The following is a 21,461-nucleotide window of genomic DNA, read 5'->3' on the forward strand; positions in this document are numbered from 1 at the left end:
CTGCATCATTGTCTAGTATGGAAGGGCTACTGCACAGGACTGAAAAAACCTGCAGAGGTTGTAAATTTAGTTTGCTCAATCTTGGGTACTAGCCTACAAAGTACCCAGGACATCTTCAAGAAGCAGTGTCTCAGAAAGGCAGCGTCCATTATTAGGGACCTCCAGCACCCAGGGCATGCCCTTTTCTCACTGTTCCAATCAGTTAGGAGGTACAGAAGCCTGAAGGCACACACTCAGCAATTCAAGAACAGCTTCTTCCCCTCTGCCATAGGATTCCTAAATGAACATTGAACCCTTGGACACTATCTCACTTTTTTAATATATATTATTTGTTTTTGACACGATTTTTAATCTATTCATATACGCATACTGTAATTGAGTGACTTATTTATTAACAACAACACACACAAAATGCTGGTAGAACACAGCAGGCTAGGCAGCATATATAGTGAGAAGCACTGTCGACATTTTGGGCCGAGACCCTTCGTCAGGACTAACGGAAAGGAAAGATAGTAAGAGATTTGAAAGTAGTGAGGGGAGGGGGGAATGAGAAATGATAGGAGAAGACCGGAGGGGGTGGGATGAAGCTAAGAGCTGGAAAGGTGATTGGTCAAACTGATACAAAGCTGGAAAAGGGAAAGGAACATGGGATGGGAAGCCTCAGGAGAAAGAAAGGAGGGGGGAAGGGGGAGCACAAGAGGGAGATGGAGATCAGGCAAACAACTAAGTATGTCAGGGATGGGGTAAGAAGGGGAGGAGGGGCATTAACGAAAGTTAGAGAAGTCAATGTTCATGCCATCGGTTGGAGGCTACCCAGCCGGTATATAAGGTGTTGTTCCTCCAACCTGAGTTTGGATTCATTTTGACAATAGAGGAGGCCATGGATAGACATATCAGAATGGGAATGGGATGTGGAATTAAAATGTGTAGCCACTGGGAGATCCGGCTTTTTCTGGTGGACCGAGCGTAGGTGTTCCACGAAACGGTCTCCCAGTCTGCGTCGGGTCTCACCAATATATAAAAGGCCACACCGGGAGCACCAGACGCAGTATACCACACCAGCCGACTCACAGGTGAAGTGTCGCCTCACCTGGAAGGACTGTCTGGGGCCCTGAATGGTGGTGAGGGAGGAAGTGTAAGGGCAGGTGTAACACTTGTTCCGTTTACAAGGATAAGTGCCAGGAGGGAGATCGGTGGGAAGGGATGGGGGGGACGAGTGGACAAGGGAGTCGCGTAGGGAGCGATCCCTGCGGAAAGCAGAAAGGGGTGGGGGGGAGGGAAAAATGTGTTTGCTAGTGGGATCCCGTTGGAGATGGCAGAAGTTATGGAGAATTATATATTGGACCTGGAGGCTGGTGGGGTGGTAGGTAAGGACAAGGGGAACCCTATCCTGAGTGGGGTGGCGGGTGGATGGGGTAAGGGCAGGTGTGCGGGAAATGGGAGAGATGCGTTTGAGAGCAGAGTTGATGGTGGACAAAGGGAAGCCCCTTTGTTTAAAAAAGGAAGACATCTCCTTCGTCCTGGAAAGAAAAGCCTCATCCTGAGAGCAGATGCAGCAGAGACAGAGGAATTGTGAGAAGGGGATAGCCTTTTTGCAAGAGACAGGGTGGGAAGAGGAATAGTCCAGGTAGCTGTGAGAGTCTGTAGGCTTATAGTAGATATCAGTAGATGGGCCATCTCCAGAGATGGAGACAGAAAGATCAAGAAAGGGGAGGGAGGTGTCGGAAATGGACCAGGTAAATTTGAGGGCAGGGTGAAAGTTGGAGGCAAAGTTAATGAAGTCGACGAGCTCAGCCCGCGTGCAAGAGGCAGCGCCAATGCAGTCGTCGATGTAGCAAAGAAAAAGAGGGGGATGGATACTGGTATAGCCTTGGAACATGGACTGTTCCACAAAGCCAACAAAAAGGCAGGCATAACTAGGACCCATACGGGTGCCCATGGCTACACCCTTGATTTGGAGGAAGTGGGAGGAGCCAAAGGAGAAATTATTGAGAGTAAGAACTAATTCCGCTAGACGGAGGAGAGTGGTGTTAGAGAGGATTTGGTTAGGTCTGGAAAACAAAAAAAAGCAAAGAGCTTCGAGACCATGCTGGTGGGGGATGGAGGTATATAGGGACTAGACATTAAAGGTGAAAATAAGACGGAGGGGGCCAGGGAACTTAAAATCATTGAAAAAATTCAAAGCATGAGTAGTGTCACGAACATAGGTGGGAAGAGATTGAACAACGGGGGATAAGACAGTGTCAAGGTATGCAGAAATGAGTTCAGTGGGGCAGGAGCAAGCTGAGACAATGGGTCTACCTGGACAGGCAGGTTTGTGGATCTTGGGTAGGAGGTCGAAACGGGAAGTGCTGGGTGTGGGAACTATGAGGTTTATTATTTTATTTTGTTTTTTTTTCTTCTATATTATATATATCGCATTAAACTTCTGCTGCTAAGTTAACAAATTTTACATCACATACTGGTGATAATAAACCTGTTTCTGATTCTGAATACCCATCTCCACTCCAGCTACCTGTACACATCCCTATTCCAGCTACTCATATAACTTCATACACCACAGGATCAGGTTCAATGCACACCCCCATTCGGCCTCCTGTTAAACTTCAGACAAACTTCAGCCTCTGGCCTCTCATCCCTGACTGAATTCCTCTGTCACAGCAGTCTGAGACCATGTATGTAGAGGGATCTTTACCCTTTAACTAGTCCGGGACCTCCTTGCCTTTTGCGAAAAGGGATCAATATTCTAACAGGCAGGTTTACTGGAGCTGCTGGGAGTGGGTTAAACCAATATGGGAGATGCAAACTAGTACGATAGAGCTGAGGATGAGCCAGCAGGTTCACAAGTAGATACTGGATGAAAAATGCAAGGAAGGACAAGCCAATGATTGGGTACAAATGCAGACAGAGAAAAAAGTTAAATTGTACCACAGAGGCAAATTTCAAAAGGGTGAAGAATGCAGAACTGAAGGTGCTGTATTTAACTGCACATAGCATTTGGAATAAGGTGGACAAACTTCTGGTGCAATTAGATATTGGTCAGTATGAGATTGTGGGCATCATTGACTTGTGGCTGAAAGAAGTCCATAGTTGAGAACTTAACATCAAAGGATAAACTTTGTACCAAAAAGACAGGCAAGAAGGCATGGGCAGTGGTATGGTTCTGTTAGTAAGAGATAGAATTACATCTTTAGAAACAGGTGACATTGGGTCAGAGAATGTAGCATTTTTGTAAATGGAGTTAAGAAACTGTGAGGGTTGAAAAGAACTATTATAAAAATATAAAGAAGCGTCCAAATTGTAGACAAGTTGTGGGGTTGAAACTACAAAGGGAGCAGGAAAAGGCATGTAATAAGGGTCATGTCACAATTGTAATGGGGGACTTCAATGTTCAAGGAGATTGGGAAAATCAGGTTGGTGTTGGATCGCAAGAGAGGGAATTTGTAGACTGCCTACAAAATAGCTTTTTTTTTGCTTGTGCTTGAGCCTACTCAGAGAAAGGCCATCTTAGATTGGGTGTTATATAATAGCCCAGATCTTATAAGTGAGTTTAATGTAAAAAAAACCCTTTGGAGGTAGTGATCATAATGTGATTGAATTTATACTACAATTTGAGAGAGAAAAGCATAACTCACATGTATCAGTACTGCAATGGAATAAAGGGCATTACAGAGGCATGAAACAGGAGCTTGCCTAAGTGGACTGGAGGGGTTTATTGGCTGGGATGATGACAGAGCAGAGGTGGCTGAAGTTTCTGGGAATAGCTCACAAGGCACAGGATAGATATGTCCTACAGAAGTAATAGATCCCAAATGGCAGAGGTAGGCAACTGTAGCTGACAAAGGAAGTTAAGGACTGCATAAAAGTCAAGGAAAGGGCATATAAGGTAGCAAAAGTGAGTGGAAAGTTGGATGATTGGGAAACTTTTAAAACCCAACAAAAGCCAACTAAAAGAACTATAAGAAGGGAAAAGATGAAATACAAGGGCAAATTAGTCGATAATATAGAAACATAGAAAACCTACAGCACAATACAGGCCCTTTGACCCACAAAGCTGTGCCGAATATAAAACAGGATACTACAATATTTTCAGTTATGTAAAGAGTAAAAGGCATGTGAGAGCTGATATTGGACCACTGGAAAATGATGTGTTTGAGTTAGTAATAGGGGGACAAAGAAATGGCAGATGAACCTAATGGGTACTTTGTATCTGTCTTCACTGTGGAAGACACCAGCAGTGTGTCAGAGGTCCGTGGTGTCAGGGAGCAGGAGTGAGTGCTATTGCTATCACAAAGAAAAAAATGTTAGGCAAACTCAAAACCCTTGTGGTGGATAAGTCGCCTGGACCAGAAGGACTACATCCCAGAGTCCTGAGAGAGTTGCTGAAGAGATAACGGATGCATTGGTCATGATCTTTCAAGACTCACTTGACTCTGGCATGGTCCCGGAGGACTGGAAGACTGCAAATGTCACTCCACTCTCTAAGAAGGGAGAAAGGCAAAAGAAAGGGAATTGTAGGCCAGTTCACCCAACCTCAGTGGTTGGGAAAGTGATGGGACTAAGGGTGAGGTTTCTGGGTATTTGGAGACAAATGTTAAGTCAAAGTTAGCATGGTTTCTGTGAAGGGAAATCTTGGCTGGCAAATCTGTTAGATTTCTTCAAGAAAAGAACAAACAGGGTGGACAAAGGAGAGGCAGTGGATGTCATTTATTTAAATTCGCAGAAGGCATTTGATAAGGCGCCACACACGAGACTGCTTAACAAGATAAAATCCTATGGTGCTACAGGAAAGATACAGGCATGGATAATAGAATGGCTGACAGGCAGGAGGCAGTGAGTGGGAATAAAAGGGGCTGTTTCTGGTTGGTTGCCAGTGACTATCAGTGTTCTTCAAGGGTCAGAATTGGGACCGCTACTTTTCACAATGTTTGTCAATGATTTGAATAATGGAACAGATGGCTTTGTGGCAAAGTTTGCAGATGGTACGAAGACAGGTGGAGGGGTAGTGCTGAGGAAGTAATGGGTGTGCAGCATGACTTAAACAAATTCGAACAATGGGCAAAAGAAGTGGCAGATGGAATACATTGTTGGGAATTGTATGATAATTCATTTTGGTAAAAGAGACAATGGTGCGGACTATTATCTAAATGGGGAGAAGGCTGAAATATCGGAGGTGCAGAGGGACTTGGGAGTCCTCCTGCCAGACTCCTAGAAGGTTAATTTACAGGTAGAGTTTGTGGTCAAGAAGGCAAATGTAATGTTGACATTTATTTCAAGGGGAAGAGAATACATAGAACATAGAATAGTACAGCACATTACAGGCCCTTTGGCCCACAATGTTGTGCCGACCCTTAAACCCTGCCTCCCACATAACTCCCTGCCTTAAATTCCTCCATATACCTATCTAGTAGTCTCTTAAACTTCACTAGTGTATCTGTCTCCACCACTGACTCAGGCAGTGCATTCCACGCACCTGAGTAAAAAACCTTCCTCTAATATCCCCCTTGAACTTCCCACCCCTTACCTTAAAGCCACGTCCTCCTGTATTGAGCAGTGGTGTCCTGGGGAAGAGGCGCTGGCTGTCCACTCTGTCTATTCCTCTTAATATCTTGTATACCTCTATCATGTCTCCTCTCATCCTCTTTCTCTCCAAAGAGTAAATCCCTAGCTCCCTTGATCTCTGATCAAAATCCATACTCTCTAAACCAGGCAGCATCCTGGTAAATTTCCTCTGTACCCTTTCCAATGCTTCCACCTCCTTCCTATAGTGAGGCAACCAAAACTGGACACAGTACTCCAAGTGTGGCCTAACTAGAGTTTTATAGAGCTGCATCACTACATCGCGACTCTTAAACTCTATCCCTCGATTTATGAAAGCTAACACTCCATATGCTTTCTTAACTACCCTATCTATCTGTGAGGCAACTTTCAAGGATACCCCCAAATCCATCTGCTCCTCCACATACCAAGTATCCTGCCATTTACTTTGTACTCTGCCTTGGAGTTTGTCCTTCCAAAGTGTACCACCTCACACTTCTCCGGGTTGAACTCCATCTGCCGCTTCTCAGCCCACTTCTGCATCCTATCAATGTCTCTCTGCAGTATTCGACAATCCTCTACACTATTTACAACACCACCAACCTTTGTGTCGTCTGCAAACTTGCCAATCCACCCTTCTACCCCCACATCCAGATTGTTAATAAAATCACTAAAAGTAGAGGTCCCAGAACCGATCTTTGTGGGATACCACTACCTTCTAATCCGAATGTACTCCCTCCACCACGACCCTCTGCTTTCTGCAGGCAAGCCAATTCTGAATCCACCTGGCCAAACTTCCCTAGATCCCATGCCTTCTGACTTTCTAAATAAGCACAATAGTACAAAATACAAGTAATACAAAAAGCAAGGAGATAATGCTTAACCTTTATAAGACACTAGTCAGGCTGCACTTGGAGAATTGTCAACTGTTTTGGACCCCATGTCTCAGAAAGGATGTGTTGTCATTGGAGAGAGTCCAGTGGAGGTTCATGACGATGATTCTGGGAATGAAGGAGCAATTGGCAGCTACAGCCTGGAATTTAGAAGAATGCCAGCGGAGGGAGATCTTGTTGAATCTTACCCTATGTTGAAAGGACTAGTTAGGGTAGATATAGAGAGGATGTTTCCTATGATGGGGAAATTTCAAACTAGAGACACATCCTCAAAATTGTGGGGCAACTTTTTCAAACAGAGTTAAGGAATGATTTTTTTTAGTGAATCTGTGGAATGCTCTGCCACTAACTCCAATGGATGCCAAGTCTATGGGAATATTTAAGATGGAAGTTGTCATTTCCTAATCAGTCAGGGCATCAAAGGATATGGCGAGAACGCTGGTGGGTGGAGTTGAGAGGGATCTGGGATCAGCCATGATGGAATGGTAGAACAGGCTCGATGGGCTGAATGGCCTAATTCTGCTCCTGTCTTATGCTCTTAACTGAACCTATTTACAAATATAGCCCCTGTGGCAACTCCATCTGTGACACCAGAGTTGGTGATTCCGGTGTAGCATGAACTCCATGTAAGTTCACCAGGTATGCCAACAGTACAGTTTCAAAGAGGCAGGCAATCAGGACGGACAGAACGCCTAAGAACCAGTTGCCTGGGAGCGTGAATAACTCTCACAGAGAGATTCAAGAACAATTCAATCAGCGAGGCATATAACTGGCCACCCACCTATGTACGAGGTTCCGAAAGAACTAGGGGGTGATATGAATGACCTAGAACAGTACAGAAAGGATTGGAGGACTGAATGAACTGGGTCTATTTTCCCTGGAGTGAGGAATACATGACAGAAGTGAGATGTGCATAGATCTGGCGGGTAGTCAGAATTCATTTCTCATGGTAGGGGTGCCTAAAACTAAAGATTTAATGCTATAGCGAGGGGTTTTAATGGGCATCTAAGTGAGCTTAAGGTAATAGAACCCTTAGGAGGCAGTGATCACAATATAATTGAGTCCAACTTGAAATTTGATAGGGAGAAAGTAAAGTCTGACACAGCAGTATAGGAAATTACAGTGGTATGAGAGAAGAGTTGGCCAAAGTAAATTGGAAGGAATAAAACCACAAAATGCTGGCAGAACTCAGCAGGCCAGACAGCATCTATGGGAGGAGGTAGTGATGACGTTTCGGGCCAAAGCCCTTCATCAGGAGTGTGATCCTCCGAAGGTCCAAATCGGGAGGCTTGGAAATGAATCCTGAAGCCATTTGGAGTTATTTGGTTGCAGAGACACGCACCAAGGAAGAATATGTGACTATAATACCGGGTCTGGGTTAGCGTGTGGTCCAAAAGTCTCAGGGCTGAAGAAATAGTAGGTTGGGAGCAGAGAGAGAGGCTCTCGCTGAACTCCCGTCAGAGAGAAGATCTGAACTTCTTCAGTGTAGGCATCACTGGAAGAGGCTTCACAGTAGTGAATCCACTCGTGTTGCCTTTAAATTGGAAGGAGATGCTGCCAGAGTTGACAGCAGAGCAGCAATGGCTCGAGTTTCAGGGAAAAATGAGGAAGGTACAGGATAGATGTATACCAAAAACAAAAAAATATTCAAATGGCAAAATAATACAACCATGGTTGACAAGGTAAGTCACAACTAATGTAAAAGCAAAAGAGAGGGCACACAACAAAGCAAAAATTAGTGGGAATAGAGAGGATTGGGAAGCTTTTAAAAACCTACAGGAAGCACTAAAGGAATTATTAAGAGGGAAAGGATGAAATATGAAATCAAGTTAGCAAACAATATCAAAGTGGATAGTAAAAGCTTTTTCAAGTATACAGGGGTATGCAGAGGTTTGGGCACCCCTGGTCAAAATTTCTGTTGCTGTGAATAGCTGAGTAAAAGATGACTTGATTTCCAAAAGGCATAAAGTTAAAGATGACACATTTCTTTAATATTTTAAGCAAGATTACTTTTTTATTTCCATCTTTTACAGTTTCAAAATAACAAAAAAGGAAAAAGGCCTGAAGCAAAAGTTTGGGTACCCTGCATGGTCAGTACTTAGTAACACCCCCTTTGGCAAGTAGCACAGCTTGTAAACGCTTTCTGCAGCCAGCTAAGAGTCTTTCAATTCTTGTTTGGGAGATTTTCACCCATTCTTCCTTGCAAAAAGCTTCTAATTCTCTGAGATTCTTAGGCCGTCTTGCAAGCACTTTATTGTCATTTCGACCATACAGTACACAGTAAAAACAAAACGTTCCTCCAGGACCATGGTGCTACATGAAACAACACAAAACTACACTAGACTATGTGAGACAACTCAAGGCTACACTAGACTACGTAAAACAACACAAAAACTACATTAGACTACAGACCTACATAGGACTACATAAAGTGCACAAAACAGTGCAGCGCAGTACAATAAATAATAAACAAGACAATAGGCACAGTAGAGGACAAATTTCAATATAATAATAAATGATGTAGATGTCAGTCTATACTCTGGGTATTGAGGAGTTTGATGGCTTGGGGGAAGAAACTGCTGTACAGTCTGGTCATGAGAGCCCGAATGCTTCGGTACCTTTTCCCAGATGGCGGGAGGAAGAAGAGTTTGTATGAGGGGTGCATGGGGTCCTTCATAATGCTGTTAGCTTTGCCGGTGCAGCATGTGGTGTAAATGTCTGTAATAGCGGGAAGAGAGATCCCGATGGTCTTCTCAGCTGACCTCATTATCTGCTGCAGAGTCTTGCGATCTGAGATGGTGCAATTCCCGAACCAGGCAGTGACGCAGCTGCTCAGGATGCTCTTGATACATCTTCTGTAGAACGTGGTGAGGATGGGGTTTATTCTCAATGATGTTTAGGTCAGGGGATTGTGAGGACCATGACAAAACCTTCAGTTTGCGCCTCTTGAGGTAGTCCATTGTGGATTTTGAGGTGTGTTTAGGATCATTATCCTCTTTTCATCTTCGTTTTTTTTTTACAGACAGTGTAACGTTTGCTTCCAGAATTTGCTGGTATTTAATTGAATTCATTCTTCCCTCTACCAGTGAAATGTCTCCCGTGCCAATGGCTGCAACACAAGCCCAAAGCATGATCAATCCACTCCCGTGCTTAACAGTTGCAGAGGTGTTCTTTTCATGAAATTCTGCATCCTTTTTTTTCTCCAAACATACCTTTGCTCATTGCGGCCAAGAAGTTCTATTTTAACTTCATCAGTCAAAATCTAAACAAGCCTGATGCATTTTGGAAACAAGTCCCATGGACTGATGACTTAAGGGAAAATTCTGCCTGATGAACCTGTTGGAATTCTTTGAGGAGAGTACAATTAGGATAGACAAAGGGATGCAATGGATGTTGTATATTTGGACTTTCAGAAGTCCTTTGATAAGGTGCCACAAATGAGGCTGTTTACCAGGTCAAGAGCCTATGCTATTACAGGAAAATTACTGGCACGGTTAGAGCATTGGCTGATTGTTAGGAGTGGGGATAAAAGGATCCTTTTCTGGTTGGCTGCCAGTGACCAGTGGTTGGTGTTGGGACCACATCTTTTCATGCTGTATATTAATGATTTAGATGATAGCATAGTTGGCTTTGCTGCCAAGCTTACAGATGATACAAAAATTGGTGCAAGGGCAGGTAGTGTTGAGGAAACAGGTAGGTTGCAGAAGGACTTGGACAGATTAGGAAAACAGGCAAGAGAATGGCAAATGAAATATAATGTTGGAAAATCCATGGTCATGCACTTTGGTAGAAGACATAAATGTGTAGATTATTTTCCAAACAGGGAGATAATCCAAAAATCAGGTGTAAAGGAACTTGGGAGTCCTTGTGCAGAACACCATAACGGTTAACTTGCTGGTACAGTCGGTGGTGAGGAAGACAAATGCAATGTTAGGATTCATTTCAAGAGGTAATGAATACAAGAGTAGGGATGTGATGCTGAAGCTTTATAAGGCACTGGTGAGGCCTCATCTTGAGTATTGTGAACAGTTTTGGGCTCATCTTAGAAAAGATGTGCTGGCATTGGAGAAGGTCCAGAGGAGGTTCACAAGGACAATTCCAGGAATGAAAGAGTTATAATACGAGGAACGTTTGACGGCTCTGTGTCTGTACTTGCTGGTATTTAGAAGGATGAGGGGGAATCTCACTGAATCCTTTTGAATGTTGAAAGGCCTAGAAATGATAGATGCGGAAAGGATGTTTCCCATAATGGGGGAGTCTGGGACAAGAGGGCACAGCTCATAACAGAGATGCGGAGAAATTTCTTTAGCCAGAGGGTGGTGAATTTGTGGAATTTGTTGCCACAGGCAGCTGTGGAAGTCAGGTCGTTGGGTGTATTTCAGGCAGAGGTTGATAGATTCTTGATTGGACATTGCACCAAAAGTTATGGGGAGAAGGCGGTAAATGGGGTTGAGAAGGAGAGACAAAAGGGATCAGCCATGATTGAATGGTGGAGCAGACACATTGCGCCAAATGCCCTAATTCTGCTCCTATGTCTTATTGTGTAAATGTTTCACACAGAGAAAATCTGAATCAGGTTTATTATCACAGGCAGATAGCGTGGGAGTCTCTTCTGGGCAGCTCATGGAGTAAGACACTTGTTGGCTCTACTCCTCCCTTTTACAACCTACTTTCCACTGCTACTTTTGTTTAAACGTTGAAGATTCACTGCTTTTAGTGAAGGATTTACAATTTAATTACGATGGCTGGAACCCGAACTGGAAAAGAATTAAGACGTGGCAAAATTGTTTCTGAAACAAAGGAGACAGAAGAAGCCTATACTCCAGAAAGAATGTTTTCTTTGATGCAAGATACTAATACAAAATTGGAATGGTGGACTCTAAAATTGATAAACTGATGAATGTCAATGAAAAGCTTGAAAAAACTGTTTCTGCCATCCAGGAATCTTTGAGGAATCTGGAATCTCAATATCAAACACTTAAAATGAATACCAATAAAATCAGAAGACAACAGGAGACAATACATCAAGTGATTAAAGAACAGGAGTTAAAGTTTTCTACCATGGAAGAGAATTGTTGAGATATCTTCAGAATTATCAAGAATAAAGAAGAAAATGATCGATTTGGAAGGCAGAAGTCGAAGGATAAATTTATGTATACTGGGTTTGCCTGAAAATATGGAAACTGGTGAGCCAGTAAAGTTTCTTAAGAATATGTTATACTCGCTTTTTAGTGAGATGCTCAAAACTTCTCCATTAATAGATAGAGTTCACCAAATTCCCCTTCCGAAGCCTTCAGTTGAGGTGAAACTGCGTGCAGCGATTCTGTGTCTGCATTATTTTGCTACTAAAGAAGCAATTCTTCGAGATGCCAGGAAGTGGGGGAAGCTAATTTACAACGGAGTTGAGTTTCGTATAGTTGAAGATTTTGCCCCCGAGGTTTAATATCGGGAAGCGATGGCTGAACTTGTAAGAAAACTGTCATCCCTCTCTGCGCTATCCTGCCCGTTTGTTAATTTTTATGCCTAACACACGTCCAAAATGACTTGATTCTCCAGAGGAGGCCTGGAAATTTCTCAAGGAATTTAAGACTGACATGTAAGCAACTCTAACACTGCCTGTTTTGCAAGCATCTCCAACATTTAATCCTTAGCTGAGAATTGTTTGTAGCAGAATCGTTGAAAGTTTAATCTATGTTCTATGTCTGTATAGCCATTGCTTTGACTCTTGTATTTTTTTCTTTCTTTAAGATTTGTATGAATTTAACACAAGTCGTAACATATTATTTGCTTGGATCTATATTTTCTGAATATATGATCAATTTTTATTAAATGAATTTAAGATGGCCGCTGTTAATTATGTTCTAACATCTTATTAGACATAATATTGAATTCAGTATTTAGCTGAGTCATTTGCAGCTGAATCGTTGAATGCTTAATTTACGTTCTTTGTTGGTCCAGACATTGTTTGGCGGTTTTATTTTTTTTCTTATTTTTTTAGGATCTGTAAGAATTTAATATCAGTCGTATCATATTATTTGGTTGGGTATTTCTTTTTTGAATATATGATCAATTTTTATTAAGTAAATTTAAGATGGCCACTGTTAACTACGTTGCAACCTCTGTTAGACATAATATCATAATACTTGGAATTTCTTGATTTTTTTTATGTATCTGATGTTGCGTCTTTAGTCAGTGGTGTCAGTATATAACTTTTTTTAAAATCTGCCTTTTAGAGACAAAGGGATTAGGGTGTTTAGTTTAACGTGCTATCCGCTTATCGGATTTTTTTTATCTGGGGGAAGAGGGGTGGGGCTATTAGTTTAGGTTTTTACGACTGGACAGTCCTGAGAGGTTTTCCTGTCAATCATGTTTTTTTTTCCTGTCTGATCGAATCCATAATTTGTACTTCCCTGCAGGTTTGGTTTGTATCGGCACACTAATTCATTTTTATAAATCCTTAAAGTCTCAGTAAGGATGTTAATAAAATTAGTATAATTTCCTGGAACCTGAATGGCTTGAATCAACCAATTAAGCGTAGAAAGATCTTTAAGAAATTTAAAACATTTCAAACCGATATTATTTTTGCACGAGAGACCCACATCTGTAGGGAAGATGAAAACCGCTTTTTTTAAATTTTGGAGGGCTCTCAGTTTCACTCTTCATCAATAACAAAAAAATAGAGGGGTGTCTATTGTTACTAATTTTAAAGTCTCTTTCGTACATTTGGAAGATACTTAATTGTTACTGGCTTGTTATGTGGTCAAAAGGGGGGGGGTGTGTGTGTGTGTGTGTGTGTGTGTATTGGTGTGTCTGTGTGTGTAGTTTGTAAGTGTGTGTCTGTGTGCACACGTGTGTGAGTGAGTCTCTGTGTGGTGTGTGTCTCAGTGTGAGTGCGATTATGTGTCTCTGTGTCTGTTCTGAGAGTGTGCATCTGTGTCATGTGTGAATGTGTGTTTTATGTGTGTCTGTCCGTGTGTGTGTGTGTGTGTGTGTGTGTGTGTGTGTGTGTGTGTGTGTGTCCACCTAACGTTGATTGCCCTCAATTTTTTAAGCAGTTATTTTCTGCACTGCCGAATTTAAATAAATATAAGTTGATTATGGGCGGTGATTTTAACTGCTGTCTCAAACCCTCGATTGATAGGTCATCAACCAATCCGTGCCTTCCTAAAAAGGCTGCATCCTGTATTAATTCCTTTTTACTACAATACGGTTTGTTGGATATTTGGAGATTTTTTCATCCTAAAGACAAGGGCTTTTCTTTTTTTCACAACTACATTATAAATACACAATTGATTATTATTGTTAGGTACACGATTGGTGTCTTTTGTTGCTGATTGTGCATATGACACTATTGCACTGTCAGATCATGCGCCCATGAGACTTACACTGGAGCTTTCTGATAACACATGGAATGCAGCTCAGTGGAGATTTAATGCTGCATTGCTTCATGATTCATCATTTGTAAGTTTTATAAAAGAGCAAATCTCTTTATTTTTTGAATGAAATACAACTGAGGGTATGTCAAATTTGGATATTTGGGATACGATGAAATCTTTTCTTACGGGACAGATAATTTCATATTCAGCAGCTTTAAGAAGGAAAACCAAAGCAGAGCTTTTAGTGATTACTAACAGGATTAAAGAAAGAGATAACGTTTATTCAGCATCATCTACTGAAGATTTATATAAGAAAAAGGTGAAACTTCAAACGCAGCATGACTTGCTATTGACCTATCCCATTTAAAAGCAACTATTGAAATCGAAAAGTCAATTTTACTTACGTGGAGTTAACTCAGGTAAATGGTTGGCTGCTCAACTCAAAGCAACTATGGCTAGAAGACAGATTTTGAAAATACGAAGGTCTGACAGAACTGAAACATCAGATTCTCAGGAAATTAATAAGATTTTTCTGGACTTTTACTCTAATCTTTATAAATCTGATATTCCAGACAACCCTACTTTTGTGAATGAATTTCTGCTAAGATTAAATATACCCCAAATCTCTACCCAAGATATGAAAACTTTAGATGCACCCATTAATCGAGAAGAAATAGCAAGAGTTATATTGTGGCGACCCATTTCCTGGCACATCCGAACCGACTCACAATTAGATAGCCTACGGGGGTTTGCGAGCACAGAGCTTTGGAGCCTCTGCGCCATGGGGGGCAGGTTGAGGGAGGCTTAAAAGTGAGGCTGAAGATTTCGAATAAAGTTTTTTCCTTCGACTGCAGTTACCGACTCCGTGTCGTAATTTTAGCGCTGCGTGTAGCACACCGCTACAATTGGTGACCCCGACAGTCCAAACGATTTTTGGACCAGAAATGACTGACGCCGCCTCTGTTCATGCGGTTTCGTTGAAACTGCCGGGTTTCTGGACACAGCGCCCGAACCTATGGTTCCAGCAAGCCGAAGCCCAATTCCACATTTGCCAGATCACCTCAGAAGACTCCCGCTACTACTACGTGGTGAGCTCCCTCGACCAGGACACAGCCGCCCAGGTCGCGGAGTTCGTACAGTCGCCCCCGGCAGACGGCAAGTACACAGAATTCAAAGCCCTGCTCCTCAGGACTTTCGGACTCTCATGGCGCGAGCGGGCTGCCCGTTTACTGCACCTGGATGGCTTGGGCGACAGACCTCCATCGGCTTTAATGAATGAGCTGTTGTCTCTCGCCGACGGACACACACCCTGCCTCATGTTTGAGCAGGCATTCCTGGAGCAGCTGCCCGAGGACATACGCCTGCTGCTGTCCGACGCGGATTTCAGTGACCCCCGGAAGGTGGCAGCCCGGGCGGACTTGCTGTGGAACTCCAAAAAGGTGAGCGGGGCGTCCATCGCACAGATCTCCCAGCCACGCTCCCGGCAGCAAACCAGTCCAGGCCCGGCCGCAGAGCCCGCCAACCCCCGGCCCAATGAACACTGGTGCTTCTACCATCAGCGGTGGGGTGCAGAAGCCCTTCGTTGTTGCCCGCCCTGCAAGTTCCCGGGAAACGCCAGGGCCAGCCGCCGCTGATGGCTACGGCGGCTGGCCATCGGGATAGCCTCCTGTATGTGTGGGATAGAAGGTCGGGACGCCGGTTTTTGGTCGATACTGGGGCTGAGATCAGCGTTTTACCCCCGACGAGTTACGACACCCGCAGCAGGGCACCGGGTCCCCCCCTGAGGGCCGTGAATGGCAGCACAGTAAGGACCTATGGCACCCGTCAGGTGCAGCTACAGTTCGGCTCCAGCCAGTTCACGTGGGACTTCACACTGGCCGCCGTAGCCCAACCGCTTCTGGGTGCGGATTTTTTGCGGTCTCACAGCCTACTGGTCGACCTGCCCAGGAAGAGACTGGTCCACGCCGAGATCTTTCAGATGTTCTCCCTGGGTACAGCCCAGTTGCCAGCCCCTCACCTCGGCTCCATCACACTGTCCGACAACGACTTCACCAGGGTCCTGGCGGATTTCCCATCGGTTCTGGCACGGCAGTTCACAGCGGCCATGCCCAGGCACGGCGTACAGCACCACATCCCGACCCAGGGACCACCCCTCCATGCCCATGCTCGGCGGCTTCCCCTGGACAAGCTCCGACTGGCGAAGGAGGAGTTCCAGAGGATGGAGGAATTGGGGATCATCCGGCGGTCCGACAGCCCCTGGGCTTCCCCCCGGCACATGGTGCCCAAAGCGACGGGGGGCTGGAGACCGTGCGGCGACTACCGCAGGCTGAACGAGGCTACCACACCGGACCGCTACCCTGTGCCGCACATTCAGGACTTTGCAGCAAACCTGCACGGCGCACGGATCTTCTCCAAGGTAGACCTCGTCCGAGGGTACCATCAAATCCCGATGCATCCTGACGACTTCCCCAAAACGGCTCTCATCACCCCGTTTGGCCTTTTCGAGTTCCTCCGCATGCCGTTCGGCCTGAAGAATGCTGCACAGACGTTCCAGCGGTTAATGGACGCAGTGGGACGGGACCTGGACTTCGTGTTCATCTATTTGGATGACATCCTCATAGCCAGCAGCAGTCATCAGGAGCATCTGTCCCACCTCCGTCAACTCTGCGCCCGACTGAGTGAGTACGGTCTTACAATCAACCCCACCAAACGCCAGTTCGGACTCGATACTATTGACTTCCTGGGCCATAGGATTACTAAAGACGGGGCAACCCCTCTGCCCGCTAAGGTAGATGCGGTCCGCCATTTCCCCCGACCCACCACGATCAAAGGCCTTCAGGAATTCGTAGGTATGGTCAATTTCTACCGCCGCTTCCTCCCTTCAGCTGCCCGGATCATGCGCCCCCTGTTCGCCCTGATGTCGGGTCCGAGCAAGGACATTACCTGGGACGAGGAGTCCGCCGCCGCTTTCGTTCAAACGAAGTGTAACCCCCTGGGTCGCCTCAGGCTCGCTCAGCTCGTTCTCGTCTAGGGGGAGCAGCCTTCGGCCCCGCCAAACTGGGTAATCAGCTGGTGTGGATGCTGTGTGAGGTCCCCGCCTCACCCAAAAACAGACAGTACACCATATGCGATTAAATGAGTACAATTTATAAAGGTTACTATAACTAAGTGATTAATAACGATACAGAATATATGAAGAGAAAATTAAAGAAAAGGTACCAAACTTATCAAAGTCCAAACCACTTCGTGCACAGCCGTTGGAGCTCAATTTCTGAAGTCTTCTGGCCACCATTCGATCCCCTCCGAACTCCTCGACTCGCAGCTCAGGACCCTCCGAACTCCTCAGACTCTCCAAACAGCTCAGGACCCTCCGAGTGGTCAACCAAGCACATCTAGCTTCATCCCCCCCTCCTCCTCGGAGAATCTCCCGGCCTCGGACCCCCCTTTGGGGTCCGATCCTCGCCCAGCTTAGAGCATTGCGTCCTCTCTCTCGACCCCCTCGCGCCGATCTGCTCAAAAGCCCGTCAACAAAAGCTTACAGACTCAGAAGAAAGAACATTAATCCCCATTTGGTTTACAAAGGAATACCATTCTCAGTATCAGTAAATTAGCATTCCTGCTAGTTAACAAAAAGAAACCCTTTCCCAACAGTAACAAAGAAAAAAGAAGAAACCCCCTTTACACTCCGCCGCTTTCGTTCAAACGAAGGAAGCTTTGGCGAACGCCGCGATGCTAGTACATCCCAGAATGGACGCCCCTACCGCCCTCACAGTGGACGCATCTAACACGGCAGTCGGTGGGGTGCTGGAGCAACTCATCGCAGGTCGCTGGCAACCCCTGGCGTTTTTCAGCAAACACCTGCGACCACCCGAGCTCAAATACAGTGCTTTCGACCGGGAACTGTTGGCGCTCTACCTGGCAATCCGGCATTTCAGGTACTTCCTAGAAGGTTGGCCCTTCACCGCGTTCACGGACCACAAACCGCTTACCTTTGCGTTTACGAAAGCGTCCGACCCCTGGTCGTCCCGCCAGCAACGCCACCTGTCCTACATCTCTGAATACACGACGGATGTCCGGCACGTCTCGGGTAAGGACAATGTCGTGGCGGATGCGCTCTCTCGCCCTACCGTTCATGCCCTTTCCCAAGGGGTAGACTTTGAGGCGCTGGCAGAGGCGCAGCAGGTGGATGAGGAGATTCCGAGTTACAGAACCGCAGTCTCCGGTTTGCAGCTCCAGGACCTCCCCGTGGGCCCAGGGGAGAGGACCCTACTCTGTGACGTCGCCACCGGCCAGCCCCGTCCCGTCGTCCCGACAGCCTGGTGGCGCCGCGTTTTCGACTCCATTCATAACTTGGCGCATCCCTCCATCCGGACAACTGTCCGGATGGTTTCCAGCAGGAAACCGTTTGGCACGGACTCCGCAAACAGGTCAGTGAATGGGCCAAAACGTGCATGCACTGCCAGATGGCCAAGGTGCAGCGGCACACCAAAGCCCCACCGCAGCAGTTTCGACCACATCCATGTGGATATTGTGGGCCCCCTGCCAGTGTCGCACGGAGCACGGCACCTCCTGACTATTGTGGACCGGTTCACAAGATGGCCAGAGGCAGTCCCGCTCACCGACACCACCTCCGAATCTTGCGCCCGAGCCCTGATCGCCACCTGGATATCTCGCTTTGGTGTACCGGCCCACATTACCTCCGACAGAGGCGCCCAGTTCACCTCCAGCCTGTGGTCAGCTATGGCCAGCCTTTTGGGGACTCAGCTGCACCACACAACTGCCTACCACCCACAGTCGAACGGGCTAGTGGAGCGTTTCCACCGTCACCTGAAGTCGGCCCTCATGGCCCGCCTGCGAGGAGCCAACTGGGCGGACAAGCTTCCCTGGGTCCTACTCGGCATCCGCACAGCGCCCAAGGACGACCTGCACGCCTCGTCGGCCGAGTTGGTATACGGCGCGCCCCTGGTCGTCCCCGGGGAGTTCCTACCAGCCCCAAGGGGGCAAGAGGAAGATCCCGCAGCAGTCCTGGGCAGACTACGCGAGAAGCTCGGTAACCTGGCCCCCATACCCACTTCACAGCACGGGCGGCACCCGACCTGCGTACCCAAAGACCTACAGAACTGTAAGTTTGTGTTTGTACGAAGGGGCGGGCATCGGCCACCGCTGCAGCGGCCATACGAGGGGCCGTTTATGGTGCTCCGGAACAACGGGTCCACATTCGTGCTGGACGTTGGGGGGAAAGAGGAGGTTTTCACGGTGGACCGCCTCAAACCGGCCCATGTGGACCTGGCGCAACCGGCCGAGTTTCCGGCACCTCGGCGCAGAGGCCGACCTCCCAAGCAGGTTCTGGCCCAGACTGTGGACATTGGGGGGTGTATCGCCGGTTCTGGGGGGGGGTTATGTGGCGACCCATTTCCTGGCACATCTGAACCAACTCACAATTAGATAGCCTATGGGGGTTTGCGAGCACAGAGCTTTGGAGCCTCTGTGCCATCGGGGGCAGGTTGAGGGAGGCTTAAAAGTGAGGCTGAAGATTTCGAATAAAGTTTTTTCCTTCGACTGCAGTTACCGACTCCGTGTCGTAATTTTAGTGCTGCGTGTAGCACACCGCTACAATATCTTCTTTTCAGTCAGGTAAAGCTCTGGGACTGGATGGATTTACGGTAGAATTTTTAAAAAGTTTATGGATATAATTACACCTCATATGCCAAATTTTCACTGATTCTATATCCTCTGGGATCCTCCCAAAAACTTTTTATGAGGCATCAGTTTCATTAGTTCCCAAAAAAGTAAAAGATTTATCTGAATGTGCCTCTTACAGACCAATTTCCTTAGTAAATGTGGATTCTAAAATTCTTTCTAAGATTTTGGCTAACAGGCTTGAGAATGGTTTACCCAAGGTTATTTCTAAGGATCAAACTGGCTTTATTAAGAATAGGTACTCATATTTTAATATTCAGAGATTATTGAACATCATTCATTCTTCTCCATCTAAAGAATCTGAATATATTGCTTCCCTTGAGTCGACGCAGAGAAAGCCTTTGATAGGGTAGAATGGCCCTATTTATTTGAGGTTTTAGAAGGATTTAATTTTGGTCCGGGTTTTATTTCGTGGATTAAGCTGATTTATCAAGCCCCTAAGGTGGCAGTTATAAACTAACACCTTACTTTAAGTTATATAGGGGTACCCAACAGGGTTGTCCTCTTAGTCCGTTGTTGTTCAACCTGGCTCTAGAACCTCTTGCTATTGCTCTTCGGGACTCCAGTCAGGTTCAAGGTATTAGGAGAGAAGATAAAGTGCATAAGGTTTTGTTGTATGCAGATGACTTGTTAGTTTATATTTCAGATCCTAAGAAATCTATTCCTGCTATGTTATCTATATTTTCTGAATTTAGTAGTTTTTCTGATTATAAATTAAATTTGCACAAAAGTGAGTTACTTCCTATTAACAACAATTTGGATCAATATGACCAAATTCTTTTTAGTACTGCTAAAAATAACCTCACTTATCTTGGTATTAAAATTACCAAAAATTTAAACAACCTGTATAAATATAACTTTCTTCCATTAATTGAGTACACGCAACAAGCAATATCTAAATGGTCTCCTATGACATTATCATTAATTGGTCGTATTAATGCTATTAAAATGATAGTGTTACCAAAGTTTCTATATGTATTCCAAGCAATCCCCTCTTTTGTTCCTAAACTGTTTTTTGATAGAATAGACTCTAAAATTTTATCTTCATTTGGAATAATAAAATCCTAGATTGAGTAAACTTTTACTGCAGAAATTTAAAAAGTATGGTGGTATGGCTTTGCCAAATTTTAGAATGTATTACTGGGCAATTAATATTCATTATATCTTTTTTTGGATTCATTTTTTAGATATACATGACTGTCCCTTATGGGTGGATTTGGAGAAAAACTCAGTGAAGGGGTATTCTTTGGCCTCTTTACTGGGAGCTCTGCTTACTTTTTTGTTTTCTAAGATTGGTAGTCAAAACCTTAATCCTATTATTAAACATACATTAAGAATTTGGTTTCAGTTTTGTAGATCGTTTGACTTTAATAATTTTGTTCTTTCTGGTAAAATCCATCTCAATTATTTTTTTAAACCATCAATTTCCGATCAGACCTTTTCAATTTGGAAAACCAAAGGAATAGTTACTTTTTTAGATTTGTTTATGGGCAATAGTGTAATGTCTTTCACTCAATTAGTGGATAAATATGACCTATCTAATGTACACTTTTTTAGATATTTACAAATTAGGAATTTTTTACGTAATTTACTTCCAGATTTTCCCTCAGCTTATTCACCAAATATTATTGTTACTCTTTTTCAGGATAAACCATTTCAAAAAGAACTGATAGCTATAATTTATAAACGGTTATTGAATTTGCATACGTTATCTAATGATAAAATTAAAGCTGCATGGGAATTGGAGTTTCAAAAGTCACTTTCAGATAATCAATTTAGATCTACAACCAAATTTATTTACAGCAACTTTTGGGATCATTCTGTTGGAAGCAGGAGATATTCCTGTTTCTGCTCAACGGATGATAGCTTTTACAACTTTATTGGCTAGGAGAGCCATTTTGCTTAAATGGAAGGATTCTAATCCACTTATTGCTATTTACTGGCTTACCTCCAT

At 44.8% G+C, this 21,461-nt stretch overlaps 2 protein-coding genes across 7 annotated transcripts in view; one reads left to right on the forward strand and one right to left on the reverse strand.

Annotated features, from left to right (window-relative positions):
- LOC132405715 (uncharacterized) overlaps positions 1-21,461 on the forward strand; it is a 321,522-nt gene that overhangs the window by 184,459 nt on the left and 115,602 nt on the right. The gene's annotated exons all lie outside the window — the stretch shown is intronic.
- The window catches only part of faxdc2 (fatty acid hydroxylase domain containing 2), a 112,063-nt gene that overhangs the window by 58,208 nt on the left and 32,394 nt on the right, over positions 1-21,461 (reverse strand). For 2 of the 6 annotated variants that reach the window (XM_059990750.1, XM_059990749.1), the window contains exon 1: positions 15,825-16,277. The exons of the other annotated variants lie outside the window; for them this stretch is intronic. In XM_059990750.1, coding sequence (XP_059846733.1) covers positions 15,825-16,262 — 438 coding nt within the window. In that variant the 5' untranslated portion in view covers positions 16,263-16,277. Of the gene's footprint in view, positions 1-15,824; positions 16,278-21,461 lie in introns of those variants that run through there. 6 annotated transcript variants of the gene reach the window in all.

This window comes from Hypanus sabinus, chromosome 15, assembly GCF_030144855.1.
Source record: "Hypanus sabinus isolate sHypSab1 chromosome 15, sHypSab1.hap1, whole genome shotgun sequence".
Classification (NCBI taxonomy): Eukaryota; Metazoa; Chordata; class Chondrichthyes; order Myliobatiformes; family Dasyatidae; genus Hypanus; species Hypanus sabinus.